The 21,289-nt window shown below is 52.2% G+C and overlaps 1 protein-coding gene across 1 annotated transcript; it reads left to right on the forward strand.

The window, feature by feature from the left end:
* Nucleotides 1–503: 503 nt before the first annotated feature.
* LOC136993105 (olfactory receptor 14C36-like) lies at nt 504–1,463 on the forward strand. Its single transcript, XM_067303119.1, has one exon. The coding sequence runs from the start codon at nt 504–506 to the stop codon at nt 1,461–1,463; it is 960 nt and encodes a 319-aa protein (XP_067159220.1).
* Nucleotides 1,464–21,289: the final 19,826 nt, after the last annotated feature.

Here is a 21,289-nt window from a genome sequence, read left to right on the forward strand (position 1 = left end):
AGTGAATCCGTTTTTCTCAGGACTCAGTAGAAATGCCAAGGATTTCTACCTTTGAGGAACACTCCCCAGGGGTGACAAGGACATCTCAAAGAAAATAAAAAATATTAAAAAAATCCCTAAAACTCTGTTTATCAACCCCCATTCTTTACAACTCGGAGTGAAGATGCTGAAAAGCCCTTCTACATGATGAGTGGATTTCACCTGACAGAAACTGTGAATGTCACAGCTAGTCACCTGACTGCCCCATTCCCACAACTGTACAGCAGGGCGGGCTTCTCTGGAGCCCATGGGCAGAGGTCCCTGCCCCTCACACCACACTCAGCAAGCACAAACTGGAGTGCCAGCACGGGAGCTGCACAAAGATCTTCTCAGTAAAGAGAGAGGCAATGTAGGGGCTTATATGAGAACGGTAACATTTGGGGGTTTCTTTGCTTGAAAAGTCTCTCCTAACTTCTCAATGTCTTTTCTCCTTTGGACAGTCCCCCATGCTCGGAGATAGCAAAATGTCCAACAGCAGCTCCCTAAATGAGTTCCTCCTCCTGGCATTTGCAGACAAGCGGGAGCTGCAGCTCTTGCACTTCTCACTCTTCCTGGGCATCTACCTGGCTACCGTCATGGGCAACGGCCTCATCATCACAGCCATAGCCTGCGACCACCACCTCCACACCCCCATGTACTTCTTCCTCCTCAACCTCTCCCTCCTCGACCTTGGCTTCATCTCCACCACAGTCCCCAAATCCATGGCCAATTCCCTGTGGGACACCAGGGCCATTTCCTACTCAGGATGTGCTGCCCAGGTCTTCCTCATTTTCTTCTTGTTTGGAGGAGAGTCTTCTCTTCTCACTGTCATAACCTATGACCGCTTTGTTGCCATCTGCAAACCCTCGCACTATGGCACACTCATGGGCATGAGAGCTTGTGTCAGAATGGCAACAGCTGCTTGGGCCAGTGGTTTTCTCCATGCTCTCCTGCACACTGCTAACACATTTTCAATACCACTCTGCCAAGGCAACACAGTGGACCAGTTCTTCTGTGAAGTTCCCCAGATCCTGAAGCTCTCCTGCTCAGACTCCTACCTCAGGCAAGTTGGGATTCCTCTGGCTGCTGCCTATTTAGTCTTTGGGTGTTTCGTTTTCATTGTGCTGTCCTACATGCAGATCTTCACTGCTGTGCTGAGGATCCCCTCTGAGCAGGGACGACACAAAGCCTTCTCCATGTGCCTCCCTCACCTGGCTGTGGTCTCCATGTGTGTCACCACTGTCATGTTTGCCTGCCTGAAGCCCCCCTCCATCTCCTTCCCAGCTCTGGATCTGGTGGTGACTGTTCTGTATGTGGTGGTGCCTCCAACACTGAACCCTCTCATCTACAGCATGAGGAACAAGGAGCTCAAAGATGCCCTGAGGAAAGTGGTTTCATGGATGTTTTTCAGCTGTGGGAAAATTGCCATTGCTGTCCACAGATGACTCCCCCTATGTTGCATACGAGGACTGAGCTCTGTTTGTTCACTTTATTTTTATTATTACTAGTATTACTGTTGTTATTATTATTTGTCACCATGTTGCTACACAAATGGTTGGATTCATTCCACCTTTACTGACACTGCTCTGTCTCACCTAGTGCCCATATAAAGTTGTGTCCAACAGTGGGTCAGAGCTGACTCCCTCACAGTATGTCTGTAATAAAGTAGGTTCTTCCAGGTGCAGTGCCTGAAGGCTGGGTTCTTCCTCCAAAGCTGGTGTCAAGAATAGCCCCAAGGAATTGCATTCCAGGAGGGGCTACTGCACGGGGTTCTCCATGGGTTCAGGAGCAAAAAGCTCATAATCATGTTATGATCTCTTAGAGACCAAGGGCTGGATTTAGGACTCACCAGTTGGTGTCCAGTGACAGTGGAGGGGGTGAATGGTCATGGATTTACATACCCACAGCTGTCCCACATTTTAAGGCCCAGTGTCTTATGCCTGTCCTTCTGGAGGGGAATCTGGAGGTGCCAGGAGAACACAGGGCATCTCGTGGGACAGCGTGTGCCTGGTGCATGGGCAGTGAGTGGAGCCTCACAAAGGGAGAGGTCCTTCAAGGTGGAGTCACTTAAAGGTAAAGCACTAAACCCAGGTATCTGTGGACAAAGGAGGACTCTGCAATCCCAGAACAGGCAGTGGGGATCCAGCTGGCACGGGGAAGGGAGACTGGAGAGTGATTCATGTCACCCTCCGTGACATGAGCAAGATCTAGAGGTGCACATGGACAGAACTAATAGCTTTGGAAATACTCCATAGCCCCTCCAAGCACGTACCACATCTGCAGTCCCCTGGAGGGATTAGAGGCCGTGATCCCCATTTGGTTGGATCTGCCTCCCACCCTGAGCAGCACGACCAGTGCAGAGTCACCCTGTGGCCCTGTGGCCCCACAGCCTGCTAGCTCTGCAGAGCAGCACTATGAGCTCAGGGCCCCACAGGAAAACAGGGGAGGGGGTGTGGGAATGGCCAGCGAGATCAGAGGAGGGATTGGGAGAGATGAGAAGGAAGTGGAACTGGACTTGCAAGTGTCTTGGAGAGAAAAAAAGTTGACATTTAATCCAAGACAATGTTGAGAGTGTGGGTACACTAAAGCGAGCTCACAGTGCAGAGCCAGATGTCCTTGCTGTCCTGGCCCTCCACTTGGCCTGGGAAGTGGCTGAAGAAGGATTAATGCTCCCCACCCTCCCAGCTCATAGTGCCATTGTCCCTCCTGAAGGGAGGCACCCAAAGGAAGGCTGGGACCCCTTGTGGCAGCTTGCGTTGAAGGAAGCAGGACCCAGGAGCCATATCAGTTTGCTGCTGTCCCTCAGGCCCTGTTCCCAGCACATGCCCTTGAGACAATCTCCCTCAACCCACATGCTGGTCCTCACCCCAAAAGTCACCCCCAGACAAGGCTTCATGCCCAGCTGGAGGAGTGGATGTCCAGCTGTGAGCCCTGGCAGGATGAGCCCTCTGCTGGGTCCTCTGCAGGGCTGGCAGGGAGCATGCAGAGGAGGTCCTGGGGCCATCTGCTGGGCCTGTAGACCCTCCTCCTCCCATGGGGGTCCTCAAGCAGGGTGCCTCAGTGGGAAGATCCAGCCCAGCTTGTTGTTGCAAAAACAGAGAGGAGAAACTGCCCCAGGAGACTCCTCCCAGACCCAGCCTTTCACACCAGCTATTTCCAGCACTGGCCATTTCCTGTGGTCCTGTTGAGGGGTGATCTCTGAGTGTGACCAGCTCTGTCTGCCTGCTGGGCTCAGCAGCTGTATGGGGGAAATGGCCAGCCCTGCCTGGCCTCTCTGTGGGCTCAGACCTCAGCAGAACCCAGAGGATGGCCTTCTGCTAACCCCAGGGGGACAGCGAAAGGGCTGGGCAGGGTCTGTGGACTGGTGGGAGGCTTCCAAGCAGGAGGGCCATGGAGGATGGGGCACCAAGGGCTGTCATGGGGACCATACTGGCGGGATGTTTCCCAACTCCAGAACACACCCTGTCCTGTGGGGTGCCTGCACAGTGGGGCTGTGGGGCCACGTGCAGAACAGCGGGGCTGGGCCAGTGAAGGGATGAGGTGCAGATGGGAGCCATGACACTCCAGAAGCTCCCAGCGGTCATGGAGGGGACTCACTGCTGCTAGCAGGATGTGGGCTACAGACATCAGCATCACCTGCCAGGACTCCCAGACCCAGCACAGATGGTTAGTGCCAAGCACTGCAGCTCACAATGTCCCCCGTCCTGTGCCACAATCCTCTCTCAGGAGTACTGCCAGGTGCATCACTCCCTGCCCAGGTTTGAGAGGAGCTGCTTTAGGTCTTCTCTTCTCATGCCTGCTGCCCTTGGCTCTGCCCTGGCATTGGCTCACAGGCTCTGCCCTTGGTCATGTTATGTCTCGCTCTCATCTGAGACCATACAGGGACCTGCAGCACACAGGTCTGCTTGGAGCTGGCCACCACGACCTGCCGGTGTGGTCCCAGGAGATCTCAGCAAGGCTGTGCTTGGAGATGAGGCTGTGATTGTCCTCAGTCAAAATTGGTGGGCTGGCCTGTCTGGGGGCCAAGGGGAGGAAAGGACAAGAGACAAAAAGGAGAAGATGCAGTAAGGGAAATTTCAAAAGAGTTGAAGGAAAAAAAACAAAGAAATAACCATGGTAGTTGAGCAGCACTGGGACAGGGGACAGCAAATCTTTACAAACTCTCCTGGAGAAAGCACCTACCAACCTGATCTAACTGTCAAGTTAGCCGACCTCAGAGCAGATCATGGTCCTGAAGATCTCTGGCAGTCCCTCCCAACCCAAATCCTCTGGGAGGAAGGGGCTGGAAGGCAGAGTGAGGGGCAGGGGACACTGTTGTGGGATTGAGGCCTTGCTGGCATTTGTACTGCCTGGTGAAGCCTGTCCTCAGATTCACACAGTAAGCAAGTTCATCCTCAAAAGGAGTCTCTGCTCCATGGAGAGCAGGAGTCAAACCAGTGCCAGGAGACTACAGAAACATTCTCAGGAACACAGCAGGCATTCAGGCCCTTTGACTGCTGAGGTGTCCCCAGACCAGTGCTTTGCATCCTGGGTCTTAAGGGCTGAGAAATCTTTAGAGCCAGAGCAGATCACACTCCCATCTCCTGGGCTCACAGGTTACGGGGCATCAGCAGGGCTGTACTGGCTGCAGGGAGGGAATCACTGCCCAGGGCATGAGCAGATCCCCCTCTGCCCTCCCCTCTCTCTGCACACCCCAGAACAGAGATCATGTTTCCTGTGGTGGCCCTCCCTGCCAGGCTCTATTCCCAGCTGGAGGGGATGCAGGCTTCACACTGGGGAAATGCAGGAGAGCCCAGTCTCATCTAGAGGAGCAGAGTCCCACCACACCTGCTTGGTGGCCAGGGCTGCAGACCCCCCACTCAGTTCCCCGCAGACCTCCTGCCTGGGGCTGCAGAGTGCTCAGCAACAAGGCAGGCATGCCTGGGAGTCTGGTGCCGTTGGGATGGTGGCCTTTGCACCAGCCTCTGTCTGTAAGGGACTCAGGAGATTCTCCAGATCCATTTTAGTGGCAAAGTTCGTGTCCCATCTTCTTCTTTGTGGAGAGCTGAGGAATTCATTCCCTGGAGAAGGGGGAAAAAGAAACCTTTTTGTCCGTGGGATCACCCCGTCAACCCTCTACTGCCTTCTCCTGCTGTGTCACCCCCAGAAATGCTTTGGCAGGGGCATTTTTTGGTTTCTGACCCTCTACCTGACCCTGCTTTGAGCAGCAGGTTGCACTACAGGCCTCCTGTGGTCCCTTCAACCTGAGTTATACTAGAAGCCTATGATCTCAGGCCCCATTTCAAGCACAGAGTAAATGCCTCTGGGACGTGAGAGCTTCGTGCTTTATGTTGACCTTCTAAGCGAAGGCAGGTGAACACCTCCTCCTCCCGTTGACTGTAAGGGCAGCCTGGGAGGCACTGCCTCAGGCATATCTACATTACAGTGGAAATTCTTTGCATCCACCTTTAACCACCTGAAAGGCCATTGCCTGGATTCCTTCAGTGGTGAGGGGAGAACAGCAAGCTTTACTGCAGTGTGATTTCTGTACCTCTGTAGCTTGCGCCTCTAAGTAGATGGTGCCATCCTCCCCTTGGTTTTTTGCCTGAAGCTCAGGCTGGATGGGGATGTGAACATAGAGGTTATCTGTCACTGCAGTGCCCATGAGATGTTGGAGAAGTAAGAGGAATAACAGAGTCACTGTCCCGGACTGCAGCAGAGAGGATTTCATCTTGTTTGGGATGGAGTTAGGCAAGGCAAAGCTCAGCTGGAGCTGGAGCTAGGAAAGGATGGGGAGGGTAACCTGAAGGGCTTCTGTAAGGACATTGGCAGTATAAGGCAGCCATCCAAGGAAAATGTGGTCTCCCTGCTCAGTGGGGCAGGGGACATAATGACAAACACAGTGGAAAGCCTGAGGAGCTCAATGCTTCTTTTACCTTGTCTTTTCCTGGTCTTGTCTACTGACAGGCCTCCAAGTCCTTTGGCAGCATCGGTGTTAGCAAAGCCTCACCCAAGGTAGAGGACGATGCAGCTGGGGAGGACTTTTGCCCAGTGGGCACACACAAGTCCATGGGACCAGACAGGAAGCATGCCAGGGTGCAGGGAGAGGTGGCTGGAGTCACTGCAAGGCTGCTCCCAAGTGTCTATGAAATGTCAGGGTAATCAGGGAGGTTCCTGATGACTGGGAAAAGGCAGACATCACACCCATTTTCCAGAAGGGCAAGAGGGAGGGTCTGGGGAATGACAGGCTGGTCATCTTCATCTCAATCCCTGGGAAGGTGATGAAGCAAATCCTCCTGGAAACCATCTCCAAGCACAGGAAGGAGAAGGCCTGGAAGAGGCAGCATGCATTGACCAAGGGGAAATGGAAAGCATGCCTGACCAACCTGATTGCCTTTTACCATCAGATGAATGCCTGCGTGCACAAGGGGAAAGCAGGGGATTCTGTGAAACTTCCCTTTAGCAAGGCCTTGGACACAGTCCCCCAGAGTCTTCTTATAGGCAAATTGTTGAGCTCTGTGCTGGATCAGTGGACCTGAAGGCAGGTGGAAGATTGGCTGGACCATCAGGCTGAAACGCTGTCATCAGTGGTACAAGTTCCTAGTGGCAGCCAGTTCCTAGTGGCATTCCTAAGTGATCAACATGTGGGGCAGGACTGTTTAACATCTTTATGAATGGCCTGCACAATGGATGGAGCGCACTCTCAGCACCCTTGTGGACAATGCATAAGCGGGGGGAGGCCCTGGGCAATCTCATCTAGTTCCCTCCTCATTGACCAGCGGGGTTGGGACTAGGTGATGTCCAGAATTCTTGTCCACCCTAAGTGCTGTGATTCAGCAAATCTTTCCCTGGAGAGCTCTGTAAAGAGAGAAGAGGCTGAGGAAGAAGAAAGAACAGAGAGGCAGAAGAAGAGAGTTGAAACATGACAGTTTAAATAAAGCAGTTCCTCTGAACAAAGTTTCTCCAATCCGAGTGTTGGTAGCAAATGTATTTTGATGAATAATATGTGTCTATATGCATGTACACTCGCATAGACAGGCTAATTCACAGAATCGCAGAATCACAGAATGGTTGAGGTTGGAAGGGACCTCTGGAAATCATCTAGTCCAACCCCCCCTGCTCAGGCAGGGTCACCTAGAGCACGTTGCACAGGATTGCATCCAGGCGTGTTTTGAATATCTCCAGAGGAGACGCCACAACCTCTCTGGGAAACCTCTTCCAGTGCTCTGTCACCCTCACAGTGAAAAAGTATTTCCTCATGTCCAATGGAACTGTCTGTGTTTCAGTTTGTGCCCATTGCCTCGCGTCCTGTCACTGGGCACCACTGAAAAGAGTCTGGTGCCATCCTCTTGACACCCTCCCTTCAGATACTTATACACGTTAATAAGATCCCCTCTCAGCCTTCTCTTCTCCAGGCTGAACAGGCCCAGCTCTCTCAGTCTTTCCTCATAAGAGAGATGCTCCAGTCCCCTAATCATCTTTGTAGCCCTTCGCTGGACTTGCTCCAGTAGTGACACATCCCTCTTGTACTAGGGAGCCCACAACTGGACACAGAACTCCAGATGTGGCCTCAGCAGGGCTGAGGAGAGGGGGAGATTCACCTCCTTTGACCTGCTGGCAACACTCTTCCTGATGCAGCCCAGGATACCATTGGCCTTCTTGGCCACAAGGGCACACTGCTGCCTCATGGTTCACTTGATGTCCACCAGCACGCCAGGTCCTTCTCCGCAGAGCTGCTTTCCAGCAGGTCAACCCCCAACCTGTACTGGTGCCTGGAGTTATTCCTCCCTAGATGCAGGACCCTGCACTTGCCTTTGTTGAACTTCATGAGGTTCCTCTCCGCCCACCTCTCCAGACTCTCCAGGTTTCTCTGAATGGCAGCACAGCCTCCTGGGATATCAGCCACTCCTCCCAGTTTTGGATCCTCAGCAAACTTGCTGAGGGTGCACACTGTCCCTTCATCCAGGTCATTGATGAAGAAGCTGAACAAGACTGGACCCAGGACTGACCCCTGGGGGACACCGCTAGCTACAGGCCTCCAACTAGACTCTGCACCGCTGATCAGAACCCTCTGAGCTCTGCCATTCAGCCAGTTCTCAATCCATCTCACTGTCCATTCATCTAAACCACACTTCCTGAGCTTCGTTATGAGGATGTTATGGGAGACAGTGTCAAAAGCCTTGCTGAAGTCTAGGTAGACAACATCCACTGCTCTCCCCTCATCTACCCAGCCAGTCATTCCATCATAGAAGGCTATCAGCTTGGTTAAGCATGATTTCCTCTTGGTGAAGCCATGCTGACTACTCCTGATCACTTTCTTGTCCTCCACGTGCTTGGAGATGGCCTCCAGCATGAGCTGCTCCATCACCTTTCCAGGGATGCAGGTGAGGCTGACTGGCCTGTAGTTTCCCGGGTCCTCCTTCTCGCCCTTTTTGAAGACTGGGGTGACGTTGGCTTTCTTCCAGGCTTCAGGCACCTCGCCTGTTCTCCATGACCTTTCAAAGATGATGGAGAGTGGCTTAGCAATAACGTTTGCCAGCTCCCTCAGCACTTGTGGGTGCATCCCTTTGGGGCCCACGGATTTGTGGGTGTCAGGTTTGCTTAAATGATCTCTAACCCGATCCTCCTCCACCAAGGGAAAGTCTTCCTTTCTCCAGACTTCCTCTCTTGCCTCCAGGGTCTGGGGTTCCTGAGGGCTGGCCTGAGCAGTAGAGACTGAAGCAAAGAAGGCATTCAGTAACTCTGCCTTCTCTGCATCCTTCGTCACCAGGGCACCCACCCCATTCAGCAAAGGGCCCACATTTTCCCTAGTCTTCCTTTTGCTACTGATGTATTTGAAGAAGCCCTTCTTGTTGTCCTTGACGTCTCTTGCCAGATTTAATTCCAAACGGGCCTTAGCCTTCCTCGTCGCATCCCTGCATACTCTGACAACGTTCCTCTATTCCTCCCAAGTGGCCTGGCCCCCTTTCCACTTTCTGTATACTTCCTTCTTCTGGTTGAGTTTTGCCAGGAGCTTCTTGCTCATCCATGCAGGTCTCCTGCCTCCTTTGCTTGACTTCCTACTCATAGGGATGCACCGCTCTTGAGCCTGGAGGAAGTGATGTTGGAATATTAACCAGCTCTCTTGAACGCCCCTTCCTTCTAGGGCCATAACCCATGAGATTCCTCCAAATATGTCCCTGAAGAGGCCAAAGTTTGCTCTCCTGAAGTCCAGGGCTGCAATCCTACTTATTGCCCTGCCTCCTCCTCGCAGGATCCTGAACTCTGCCATCTCACGGTCACTGAAGCCAAGGCAGCCCCTGACCTTCACATCTTCCACCAGTCCTTCTTTGTTTGTTAGTACGAGGTCCAGCAGCACACCTCTCCTTGTTGGCTCCTCCACCACCTGGGTCAAGAAGTTGTCACCAATGCTCTGCAGGAACCTCCAGGACTCTTTGTGCCTAGCTGTGTTGTCTTTCCAGCAGATATCGGGGTGGTTGAAGTCCCCCATGAGAACCAGGGCCTGGGATTGTGAGGCTACTTCCAGCTGTCTGTAGAAGGCCTCATCGACTTCCTCATCCTGATCAGGTGGCCTGTAGTAAACACCCACAACAGTGTCACCCATGCTGGCCTGCCCTTTAATCCTTACCCATAAGCTCTCGACTCGCTCTTCATCCACCCCTAGGCACAGCTCAATACATTCCAGTTGCTCTCTCACATAAAGAGCAACTCCACCACTTCGCTTTCCTGGCCTCTCTTTCCTGAAAAGCACGTAGCCATCCATGACAGCACTCCAGTCATGCGAGCTATCCCACCATGTCTCTGTAATGGCAATGAGATCATGGCCCTGCGACCGCACACAGATTTCTAGTTCTTCCTGTTTATTCCCCATGCTGCATGCATTGGTGTACAGCATTACAATTTGTCCCGTCAGAGGATGGTTATCTGCAAGAGGTGGAAATGTCTGGCTCTGGAAGCCCCAATTCGCATCTCTTAACTAGGCAGGACACAGAGAACGGGGCAAGAAGGGAGCTCATTGACAACAAGGAGGAGGCTGATCTCACCCCAGGCCAGACCCCATCAGGGCAGATGTCTCTGTCAAATCCAGTTCTCTGCACTTCCCTTTCTCGTCCAAAGAGGGAACTAAATTGTCTCAGCTGAGTTGTTTTGAGATACCTTTCCTAATGACAAGCTAAGGTCCCACAGGAGCCGCCTCCAAAATTTCCAGCACCACATGGCAACACAGCTACCCCAGGGCATCTCAGGCAGAAATAGCCCCTCTCTGTGGTCAAATGAATCAAGCCCCAAAAGTAGATCCTCATCATAAGTTGAGATCTTCTCAAAAAATAACTCACTGCAACAATTGACAAGAAATCCTCATGTCCAAAACTTCACACAGTTTGTATCATTGCCATATATATATATTTTTTCTTATTAATTGGCAGCACCATGTTCATGCACTACAGGAATTAGCCTGTCTATGCGAGTGTGAATATATATATATATATATACACACACACACACACACACACACACACACACATTATTCATCAAAATACATTTGCTACCAACACTCGGATTGGAGAAACTTTGTTCAGAGGAACTGCTTTATTTAAACTGTCATGTGTCAACTCTCTTCTTCTGCCTCTCTGTTCTTTCTTCTTCCTCAGCCTCTTCTCTCTTTACAGAGCTCTCCAGGGAAAGATTTGCTGAATCACAGCACTTAGGGTGGACAAGACTTCTGGACATCACCTAGTCCCAACCCCGCTGGTCAATGAGGAGGGAACTAGATGAGATTGCCCAGGGCCTCCCCCCGCTTATGCATTGTCCACAAGGGTGCTGAGAGTGTGCTCCATCCATTGTGCAGGCCATTCATAAAGATGTTAAACAGTCCTGCCCCACATGTTGATCACTTAGGAATGCCACTAGGAACTGGCTGCCACTTGGAACTTGTACCACTGATGACAGCGTTTCAGCCTGATGGTCCAGCCAATCTTCCACCTGCCTTCAGGTCCATTGACCCAGCGCAGAGCTCAACAATTTGCCTATAAGAAGACTCTGGGGGACTGTGTCCAAGGCCTTGCTAAAGGGAAGTTTCACAGAATCCCCTGCTTTCCCCTTGTGCACGCAGGCATTCATCTGATGGTAAAAGGCAATCAGGTTGGTCAGGCATGCTTTCCATTTCCCCTTGGTCAATGCATGCTGCCTCTTCCAGGCCTTCTCCTTCCTGTGCTTGGAGATGGTTTCCAGGAGGATTTGCTTCATCACCTTCCCAGGGATTGAGATGAAGATGACCAGCCTGTCATTCCCCAGACCCTCCCTCTTGCCCTTCTGGAAAATGGGTGTGATGTCTGCCTTTTCCCAGTCATCAGGAACCTCCCTGATTACCCTGACATTTCATAGACACTTGGGAGCAGCCTTGCAGTGACTCCAGCCACCTCTCCCTGCACCCTGGCATGCTTCCTGTCTGGTCCCATGGACTTGTGTGTGCCCACTGGGCAAAAGTCCTCCCCAGCTGCATCGTCCTCTACCTTGGGTGAGGCTTTGCTAACACCGATGCTGCCAAAGGACTCGGGGGCCAGGGAGGCCTGGCAGTAGAGAAGACCAGGAAAAGACAAGGTAAAGAGGCAATGAGCTCCTCAGCCTTTCGCCTGTCTTTGTCACTACGTCCCCTGCCTCACTGAGCAGGGAGACCACATTTTCCTTGGATGGCTGCCTTATACTGCCAACGTCCTTACAGAAGCCCTTCAGGTTACCATCCTCATCCCTTCCTAGCTCCAGCTCCAGCTCCAGCTCCAGCTCCAGCTGAGCTTTGCCTTGCCTAACTCCATCCCTTCCACCACAGGCCATGTCTGCACATTCCTCCTGATTAGCCCATGCCCCTTCCAACCCTCTGTGGATGTCCTTCTTTCTTTTCAAGTCCTAGATCACAAAGTCCCTGCTCATCTGTGCCAGCCTCAAGCCAGGCCCTACAGGACCTTCCTGTAGACTTTCCTGTGTTCCTGTGCTTTAAGGACATTGTCTCTGAAGATCCAAGAGTACTCCACGGCTCCTCTTCCCTCTAGGGCAGTCACCTGCGAGATCCTGTCAAGGATCGTCTTGTTCTTTTCTTCCTCTTCTCTTATTCCTCTAACCTCTCCACCATCTCACCATCGCTGCAGTGACAGCCAACCTCCACATTCACATCCCCATCCAGCCTGAGCTTCAGGTAAGAAAGAAAGGGGAGGATGGCACCCTCTACTTGGAGGCACGAGTACAGAGATGTACCCAATGAGCCCAAGAAATGGGACCTCAATCTACTCCGGCTCTAAAGATTTCTCAGCCCTTAAGACCCAGGATGCAAAGCACTGGTCTGGGGACACCTCAGCAGTCAAAGGGCCTGAATGCCTGCTGTGTTCCTGAGAATGTTTCTGTAGTCTCCTGGCACTGGTTTGACTCCTGCTCTCCATGGAGCAGAGAGTCCTTTTGAGAATGAACTCGCTCACTGTGTAACTCTGAGGACAGGCTTGACCAGGCAGTACAAATGCCAGCAAGGCCTCAACCCCACAACAGTTTCCCCTGCCCAAGAAACCACTTTCCAGCCCCTTCGTCCTAGAGGATTTGGGTTGGGAGGGACCACCAGAGATCTCCAGGACCACGATCTGCTCTGGGCTGGGCTAACTTGACAGTTAGATCAGGTTGGTAGGTGCTTTCTCCAGGAGAGTTTTTAAAAATCTGCTGTCCCCTGCCCCACTGCTACTCAACTACCATGGTTATTGCTTTATTTTTCCTTCAACTGATTTGAAATTTCCCTTACTGCATCTTATCCTTGTTGTCTCTTGTCCTTTCCTCCCCTTGGCCCCCAGACAGACCAGCCCACCAATTTTGACTAAGGACAATCACAGCCTCATCTCCAAGCACAGCCTTGCTGAGATCTCCTGGGACCACACTGGCAGGTCGTGGTGGCCAGCTCCAAGCAGAGCTATGTACTGCAGGTCCCTATGTGGTCTCAGATGAGAGTGTATGGAAACATAACATGACCGAGGGCAGAGCCTGTGAGCCAATGCCAGGGCAGAGCCAAGGGCAGCAGGCATGAGAAGAGAAGACCTCCAGCAGCTCCCCTCCACACCTGGGCAGGGAGTGATTCACCTGGCAGTGCTCCTGAGAGAGGACAGTGACACAGGAGAGGGGGCACCATGAGCTGCATTGCTGGGCACCGACCATCTGTGCTGGGTCTGGGAGTCCTGGCAGGTGATGCTGGTGGTAGTAGCCCTCGAGAACCCTCAACCCTGCTAGCAGCAGTGAGTCCCCTCCATGACCATCAGGAGCTTCTGGAGTGTCATGGCTCCTGCCTGCGCCTTATCCCTCCACTGACCCAGCCCTGCTGCCTTGCATGCATTACCACAGCCCCACTGAGCAGGCATCACACAGGACAGGGAGCGTTCTGGGGTGGGGAAACATCCCCCCAGCATGGTCCCCATGACAGCCCTTGGTGCCCTGGCCACCACAGCGCACGTGCCTGGCAGCTTCCCACAAGCCCACAGCCCCTGGCCAGCCCTGATCCTCTCCACCCCGGAGTTAGCAGAAGGTATCTCCAGGGTCTACTGGGGTCTGGAGCACACAGAGAATCCAGGTAGGGCTGCCCATTCCCCCCATACAGGTGCTGAGCCCAGCAGGTAGACGGAGCTGATCACATTCAGAGATCACCCCTTACCGGGACCACGGGGAAAGGCCAGTGCTGGAAATAGCTGGTGTGAAAGGCTGGGTCTGGGAGGAGTCACCTGGGGCAGTTTCTCCTCTTTGTTCATGCAGGAACAAGATGGGCTGCATCTGTGTTCTGACAGACCCTGTCTGAGCCCCCACCATGGGAGGAGGATGGTTGTCAGGCCCAGCAGATGGCCCCAAGACCTCCTCTGCATGCTCCCTGCCAGCCCTGCGGAGGATCCAGAAGAGGGCTCATCCTCCCAGAGCTCACAGCTGAACATTCAGTCCTGCAGCTGGGCATGAAGCATTCTTTGGGGGTGACATTTGGGATAAGGATCAGCATGCGGGGTGGGCAAGATTATCTGAAGGAAATGTGCTGGGGAAAGGGTGTGAGGGACAGCAGCTTTGGAGGAAGAGTCCAGACTTCAGGCACTGTACCAGGAAGAATCTACTTTATTACAGAGCTACTGTGAGGGAGTCAGCTCTGACCCACTGTTGGACACAACTTTATATGGGCACCAGGTGAGACAGAGCAGTGTCAGTAAAGGTGGAATGAATCCAACCTTTGGTGTAGCAACATGGTGAAAAAGAATAATAACAATAACTCTAACTATATAATAGTTAATAGTTATATAATATATATAATAACTATATAATAGTTAATAGAATAATAACAATAACACTAACTATAGTAATAATACAAATAAAGTGAATAAACAAAGCTCAGTCCTGGTACAGGACACAGTGGGAATCATATGTGGAGAGCAATGGCAATGTTACCACTGCTGAAAAGTGTCCATGAAATCAACTTCCTCAGGGCATCTTTGAGCTCCTTGTTCCTCATGCTGTAGATGAGAGGGTTCACTGCTGGAGGCACCACTGTGTACAGAACAGTCACCACCAGATCCAGAGCTGGGGAGGAGAGGGAGGGGGGCTTCAGGTAGGCAAACATGTCAGTGCTGATAAACAGGGAGAACACGGCCAGGTGAGGGAGGCACGTGGAAAAGGCTTTGTGTCGGCCCTGCTCAGAGGGCATCCTCAGCACAACAGTGAAGATCTGCACATAAGACAGCACAATGAAAATGAAACACCCAAAGCCTAGACAGGCACCTCCTGCAATAAGGCCAACTTCCCTGAGGTAGGAGTCTGAGCAGGAGAGCTTCAGGATCTGGGGAATTTCACAGAAGAACTGGTCCACTGTGTTGCCTTGGCACAGTGGTATGGAAAATGTGGTCGCAGTGTGCAGAAGAGCATAGAGAAAACCACTGCCCCAGACGGCTGCTGCCATTTTGACACAAGCTCTCATTCCCATGAGGATCCCATAGTGCAGGGGTCTGCAGATGGCAACATAGCGGTCATAGGCCATGACTGTGAGAAGAAAATACTCTCCTGATAAAAAGAAGAGAACCAGAAAGACTTGAGCAGCACATCCTGAGTAGGAAATGGCCCTGGTGTCCCACAGGGAATTGGCCATGGATTTGGGGACAGTGGTGGAGACGGTGCCAAGGTCGATGAGGGAGAGGTTGAGGAGGAAGAAGTACATGGGAGTGTGAAGGCGGTGGTCACAGGCTACAGCTGTGATGATGAGGCCGTTGCCCAGGAGGGCAGCCAGGTAGATGCCCAGGAAGAGTGAGAAGTGCAAGAGCTGCAGCTCCCGCTTGTCTGCAAATGCCAGGAGGAGGAACTCATTTAGGGAGCTGCTGTTGGACATTTTGCTATCTCCGAGCATGGGGGACTGTCCAAAGGAGAAAAGACATTGAGAAGTTAGGAGAGACTTTTCAAGAAAAGAAAACCCCAAATGTTGCAGTCTTCATCGAAGCCCCCACATTGCCTCTCTCTTTACTGAGAGAATCTTTGTGTAGCTCCCTTGCTTGGCCTCCACTTTGCACTGGCAGAGTGTGCTGTGCAGAGCAGGCACCTCTCCCATGGGCCCCAGAGCAGTCAGTCCTGCTGTAAAGCAGTGGGCACAGGGGAATGGGGGTGACCAGCTCTGACAGTCACACTTTGTGCCAGTGGAATCCACTCATTGTGTAGAAGGGCTTTTCAGGATCTTCACTCTGAATTCTAAAGAAGGAGGCTTGAGGAACAGAGTTTCAGGGATTTTTTATTTTCTTTCAAATGTTCTTGTCACCCCTGGGGAGTGTTTCTCAAAGATAGAAATCCTTGGCGTTTCCACTGTGACTCCTGAGAAAAACGGATTCACTGTCATTTGGTGCAGACTGAGGACAGCTAGTCTGTCTGTTAGTCTCGTTCCCAGCTGCCTTCTGCTTGCAATTCTTTGAGCTCTAGGATGATCAAACTCATATGTTGCCCTAGAAGGAAACCAGCCCCTGCTTAGAGCAGACGAGTCCAGTTTCAAAGTGCACAGCTCCAAACTTCTCTCCCTTTCTCCGGGCACCTGATGGAGCTCTCCACACAACCCTTCTAGCCAAGGACACACAGGCCTCTTTTCAGATGCCCACATACAGCCTCCCACCACCATCTCCATACTCTCAGCATCTCTGCACCTTCCTCATGGGTCTCTCAGATATCACAGTGATGCTATGAGACAGCAGTGCCTTTCTAGAGGGCAGCATGCAGTCTGCCAGGACATCACAGGGAAACGGTCAAAGGACTCTTAGGACTGAAGATGGGCTCTCCTTAAGGGAGAGTCAGCTCATTTTGCAACCCCACAGACTGCATTTCCTGGAGCTATACAAGTCAGAAGGGGGCTGGGGCAACCTCATTCCCATGCAGACCCCTCTGTTCCACAACTTGCAGCATCAGTGTCTGAACTGCAGCTGAAAACCCCCAACCCCAGAAAGACGAGAACAAGAAGAGGAGCAGCATGGGCAGGAGGGGAAACAAGGAGCAACACCATGATCCTGCTGCCAAGGGAGGCAAGGAGAGAGACAGAGAGGCATTCTGGAAAGACTTCCCCTTACCCAGCTGGGCATGCCACCTCACAGATGGTGACACTGCAGGGCAGTCGCTCTCAGCCCCCTTGTCAGGCAGCATGAATTGGGCCCATACCAGGAGAGATGCCCCTCTCCTCTGCCGGAGGTCTGGCTGCAGAGGAGGTGGCTCATGCCCTGGAGTTCCCTCTCATTCCCTGCCCATCTCTGCTGCCTGGAGCTGTCCCTGCTGCCAGCTCTTTCTCTGTCACAACATCTTCTCCCGCTCAGTGCTCACAGACACCATCCCACCCGCTATGTGCTCACTTCTGCCCTACAGAAACCTCCCGGATCAGGGCACTGTCTAGCGGCATCTCTGTGCATGCACGTCCGAAGGAGCAGGTCACATAAACTCCATTCCTTCATTCTCCCTGCCAGAATTAGGAAACTGAAAATGCAGACTTCTGAAGGAAAGCTCCTTCCCTTCCAAGTAGCCCTTCTCTTGGTCTCCTCTTGAAAAGACCCTTTGCACATATCCTGCACATGAGCTAGAGCTGTGAGCAACCCTGACCCATGCAGCACCCTCTCAGCAGGAGAATGAACCTGCCCTGCCAGGGGTCACTCCTCTCACCCAGAGTTTCTCCCCACAGCGCTGTGGGGAGTTCCCTGGGAAGGCTGAGGGCTGACCGTCACAGGCAGCAGAGTCACTGTCCTGGGCACACAGCACCCTGGGGTGCAGGGACACTGCTCTGAATCACAGCCCTGCGCAGACCTGTGTGTGCTCCCTGGCTTCACATCCCTGCATCCACCCCTGGCAGAATGGAGCTGCACGCCCTGTCCCTGTGATGGTGTGTCAGGGAAACCCGGCTCTGAATCATCTCCTCCTCTTCCTATGCACTGGAGAAGCCAGGAGGGCGATCCTTAAAAAGCCTATCAGTTAAGGGATGGGATGGGTTCAGAAGACCCCTCCAGGAACCTTAGTAGCATTACCCTGCAGCCAGAGACTTACAGTGTCAGGGGCTGTGAAGATTTCTCCCACAAGGAGCTCTCCTCTGTGGTCTCACTCTACATGGCCTTCCACTTCTCTCTGCCTTGTCTCCTCTCATGTCAGCAGCAGCAGGCAGTGCTCGGAGCCCTGCTGCTCTTTGCAGAGGAGCTGCTCCTGCACAAAACTGTCTCTGGGCAGTGCTGCCCAGTTGCCATGAGCTCCCTCCATCCCAGGAGCCTGGTCCCACTCAGGAGCAGAGGCCCCGCTGAGCTCATGAATTTCTCTGTCCCTTGTGCTCCCTCCTCCTGGGAAATGTTCACTCCAATAAACTAAAATAATCACCAATGGGCCCTCTCTAAGCACTGAAGGAAGACTGATTCCAGCATTGCAGATTGTTTCATCAGAGGATGGTTATCTGCAAGAGATGGAAACGTCCCACTCTGGAAGCCCCTTTCCCATCTCTTAACTAGGCAGGACATGTAGAAAGGAGCAAGAAGGGAGCTCATTAACACATAGTTCAGGTGCTGACTCAGATGAGTCAATGTGGGCATGTCATTTTGGTTTGGAAGCCCCTGGGTTGGAGGGGGATTCAGCAACCTCCTGTGAACTCCACAAACACACAGCAGGTGGGATTCCCCTGGCTGAAGCTGAAGTGAGCATAACATAGATGTCTGCACACAAGCTCCTTGTCTAAGCTCTGGTTATAATCACTGGAGATGGAGGGTGGGAGTCAGTTGCCCATCACAAACATCTGGTGACAGTTGAAGAGACAGAGGTGGTCCCAGGCATGTGCCAGTGTCTGCTTGCTCTGATGGAGCAAATGGGAGACCCACATCCTTCTAGAGCATGAGGTGGGGGCGAGGTGGGGAATTCCCTTGGCCAGCTCAAATGAGGCTAGATGCCCACTACTGTTAGAGCACCCCTCACTATGATGCTGAGACACATGGAGATGCCTACAGTGCAATCTGCTAATGTAATTCAGTGCAGACACTTGATTTAATGACATAGAAATAGTCTGGCAGGGCCATGTCAGATGCCTGGGGTTTCTAGCATAACCACATGGATGGGACCTATGGGAAAACCATGCCCCTTTGGAGTGGTTGCTGGGCAGACAACCCAGGTTATCTCAGGCTTTCCTACCTGTGCCCAGACAACTGCAGCCCACCACTGCCTTTAGGCCAAGTCCATCCCGACTGCATTCAAGCATGCTGCATAAATGGGAGGCACATCACACCAAGGTCTCCGCCCTAGTCTCTGCTCTCTCAAACCCTTCTTGCTCTTCTCTGCCTGAACCTCTTCTCACCCCCAGGTGATATGAACAGGAACTGGGCTAATGATGACCTCAGGGTGCCAAATCACAGGCTACCCAGGCCCAGGGACTTCTTCAGTGGCACCTTGTCCTGCCTGGAGATTGGTTACCTTTGTCACAGGCCCCAAGGTGCTACAAATCAGCTCAGGCAGCCAAGACCTCTCCTGCCATTCCTGCACAGCCCAGCTCTGTTTCTCCTTGGCCTTGGGCACTGCAGGCTTTGCTCTCTTAGCGGGAACCTCCTTTCACCATTACATTGCCACCTGCTATCTAGGCCAGCATGTCTCTGCTCTGAAGTGGGGCCATTGCACACAGTGTCCTTGGCTCACAGTAACATGTTTCACCATAAAGAATCTGCTCTCTGTGCCACAGCTGATGCTCTGCAACACTAATATATGCAAATGTATGCAGCCTGGGGTAGAGACAGGAGCAGATGGAGATGTACAAGCTGTCACAGGTGTGAAACATCACTGTAATGACTGAGATATCTTGGGATCACTCACATGTTTGGAGGGTGATGCTTGTAGGTTACAATCTCTTCAGGAGAGACTGTCAGAGAAGATGAGGAGGGAGGATGTCTTTTGTGTGAAGGGGCAGCTCGGATGTGTGGTAAATGTCCTTTACCTAGACTTTAGCAATGTAGTTGACACTGTCTCCCACAATATTCTTGCATGCACGTTAGAACGTTACAGTCTAAAAAAGTAGAGAAACCGATGGGTAAAAAGTTGCTTGGATGACCAGAGGCTCAGAGGGCAGTGGTGAATGGGTAGTGTTCTTCCTGGAGGCCAGGGAGAAGTGGAGCACCCGAGGATCTCTCCAGGAACTTGTCCTGTTTATCATCTGTATTAGTTACACGCAGGCAACAACACTCATGATGCTTGCAGATGACACCTTAGAGAAGGCGGGGGTTCCAGTCCTATGCTCGAGGGCTGCCATTCAGAGGGAGCTAGACAGGCAGGAGGAATGGGCTGTCAGGAACCTCATGCAATTCAACAAGGACAAATGCCAGGGCTTGCACCTGCAATAAACCAACACCCCACTGTGTCACAGGCTGGGGCCTGAGGGCCTGGGGAGCAGCTCTGTGGAAAAGGACATGAGGGTGCTGGGGCACAGGAGGCAAAACATGAGCCAGCAGTGTTCCCTGGCAGCAAAGAAGGCCAGAAGCATCGTGGGCTGCATGAGCAGGAGCACAGCCAGGAGGTCAAGGGAAATGGTGATCGCCTTCTAGTCAGTGTTCATTAGACCACATCTAGAACCCTGCATCCAGGTTTGGGTTCCCAGAACAAGAAAGAGGTTGATAACTGGGAGTGAGTCTGGCCAAGGGCCCTCACAGTAGTCGAGGAACTGGAGCACTTCTTCTGTGAGGAAATGGTGCTGGTTTGACTTGGAGAAGAGATGGCTTTGGAAGGATCTCATAGCACCCTTCCAATGGCTACAAGGAGGTCATCAAGAAGATGGGGACAGGCTCTTCACCAGGGTGCATCGTGGGAGGACAAGAAACAATGGGCACAAGTTGGAAAAAGAGATGCTCATGCAGGAGATAAAGAAAAGCTTTTCCACTACAAGGATGGTCAAGCTTTGGAAGTGGTTGCCCAGAGAGGCTGTGCAGTGTCCTGCCTTGGAGGTTTCCAAGACCAGACTGGATGAAACCCACAGCAACCTGGTACGACCCCAGAGCTGACCCTGCTGGGAGCAAGGAGATTGAGCTAAAGACCTCCTGAGGTCCCTTCCACCCTGAAGGAGTCCATGATTCTTCCCACTCTCAAGCTTCTCTTGTGGATGTCAGCGAAAGCACACAGCTGCCCTGTGACAGTGGAAGCAGGCCAGCCTTCTTGTCCTCCTCCAGTCAGAATTATTCAAATGCAAGGCTTCTTGCCAGGAATCCCCAAGACAGCCCTGATCAATCCTTTGCTTCACTTCTAATTTCCTTGTTTTTTCTTCCACCCCTCCTAAGTCTGTCTCTTTTATCATTCTGAGCCCGATCCCTATAGCCCACTCCACCCCTGATCACTCTGAGCTCATTGGCACTGTTTTTTTTTGTTTTGTTTTGACACAGAGGAGCTTCAGTCACGAAGGATCTTGAGAAACTTAGGTGATTCAGACAACAGATACCTTATGAAGATTCAAAAGAGAAGTGTCAAGTCCTGTGCCAGGCAGGAATAATCCTGTCCATGAGGAGAGGTTCAGGGACCTGGGCTTCTTTATGCTACTGAAATGGAGGCAAAGGGCAGTAGAGTAGGAACCTGTGACTGCTTGAAGGGTGGTTTCAGAGATGATGGAGCTTCTCTTGGTAATGGGAAAGAGCATGAGAAGGAGAAAAAGACACAAAGAGCAGCTTGTGGGGTCTGGCTGTGACATTAGGAAAAGTAAATGTCACTCAAGGGTAGTGCTGTGGTGCAACAGGTCACCCAGAGGGAGTCTGTGATCAGACCCTGGCTTTGTGTTTCAAGGAAAAGCAAG

Source organism: Apteryx mantelli, chromosome 11 (genome assembly GCF_036417845.1).
Source record: "Apteryx mantelli isolate bAptMan1 chromosome 11, bAptMan1.hap1, whole genome shotgun sequence".
Classification (NCBI taxonomy): domain Eukaryota; kingdom Metazoa; phylum Chordata; class Aves; order Apterygiformes; family Apterygidae; genus Apteryx; species Apteryx mantelli.

What these genes read in the sequence shown, in the direction of transcription:
- LOC136993105 (XM_067303119.1), top strand. Translation starts at nt 504, where the DNA reads ATGTCCAACAGCAGCTCCCTAAATGAGTTCCTCCTCCTGGCATTTGCA.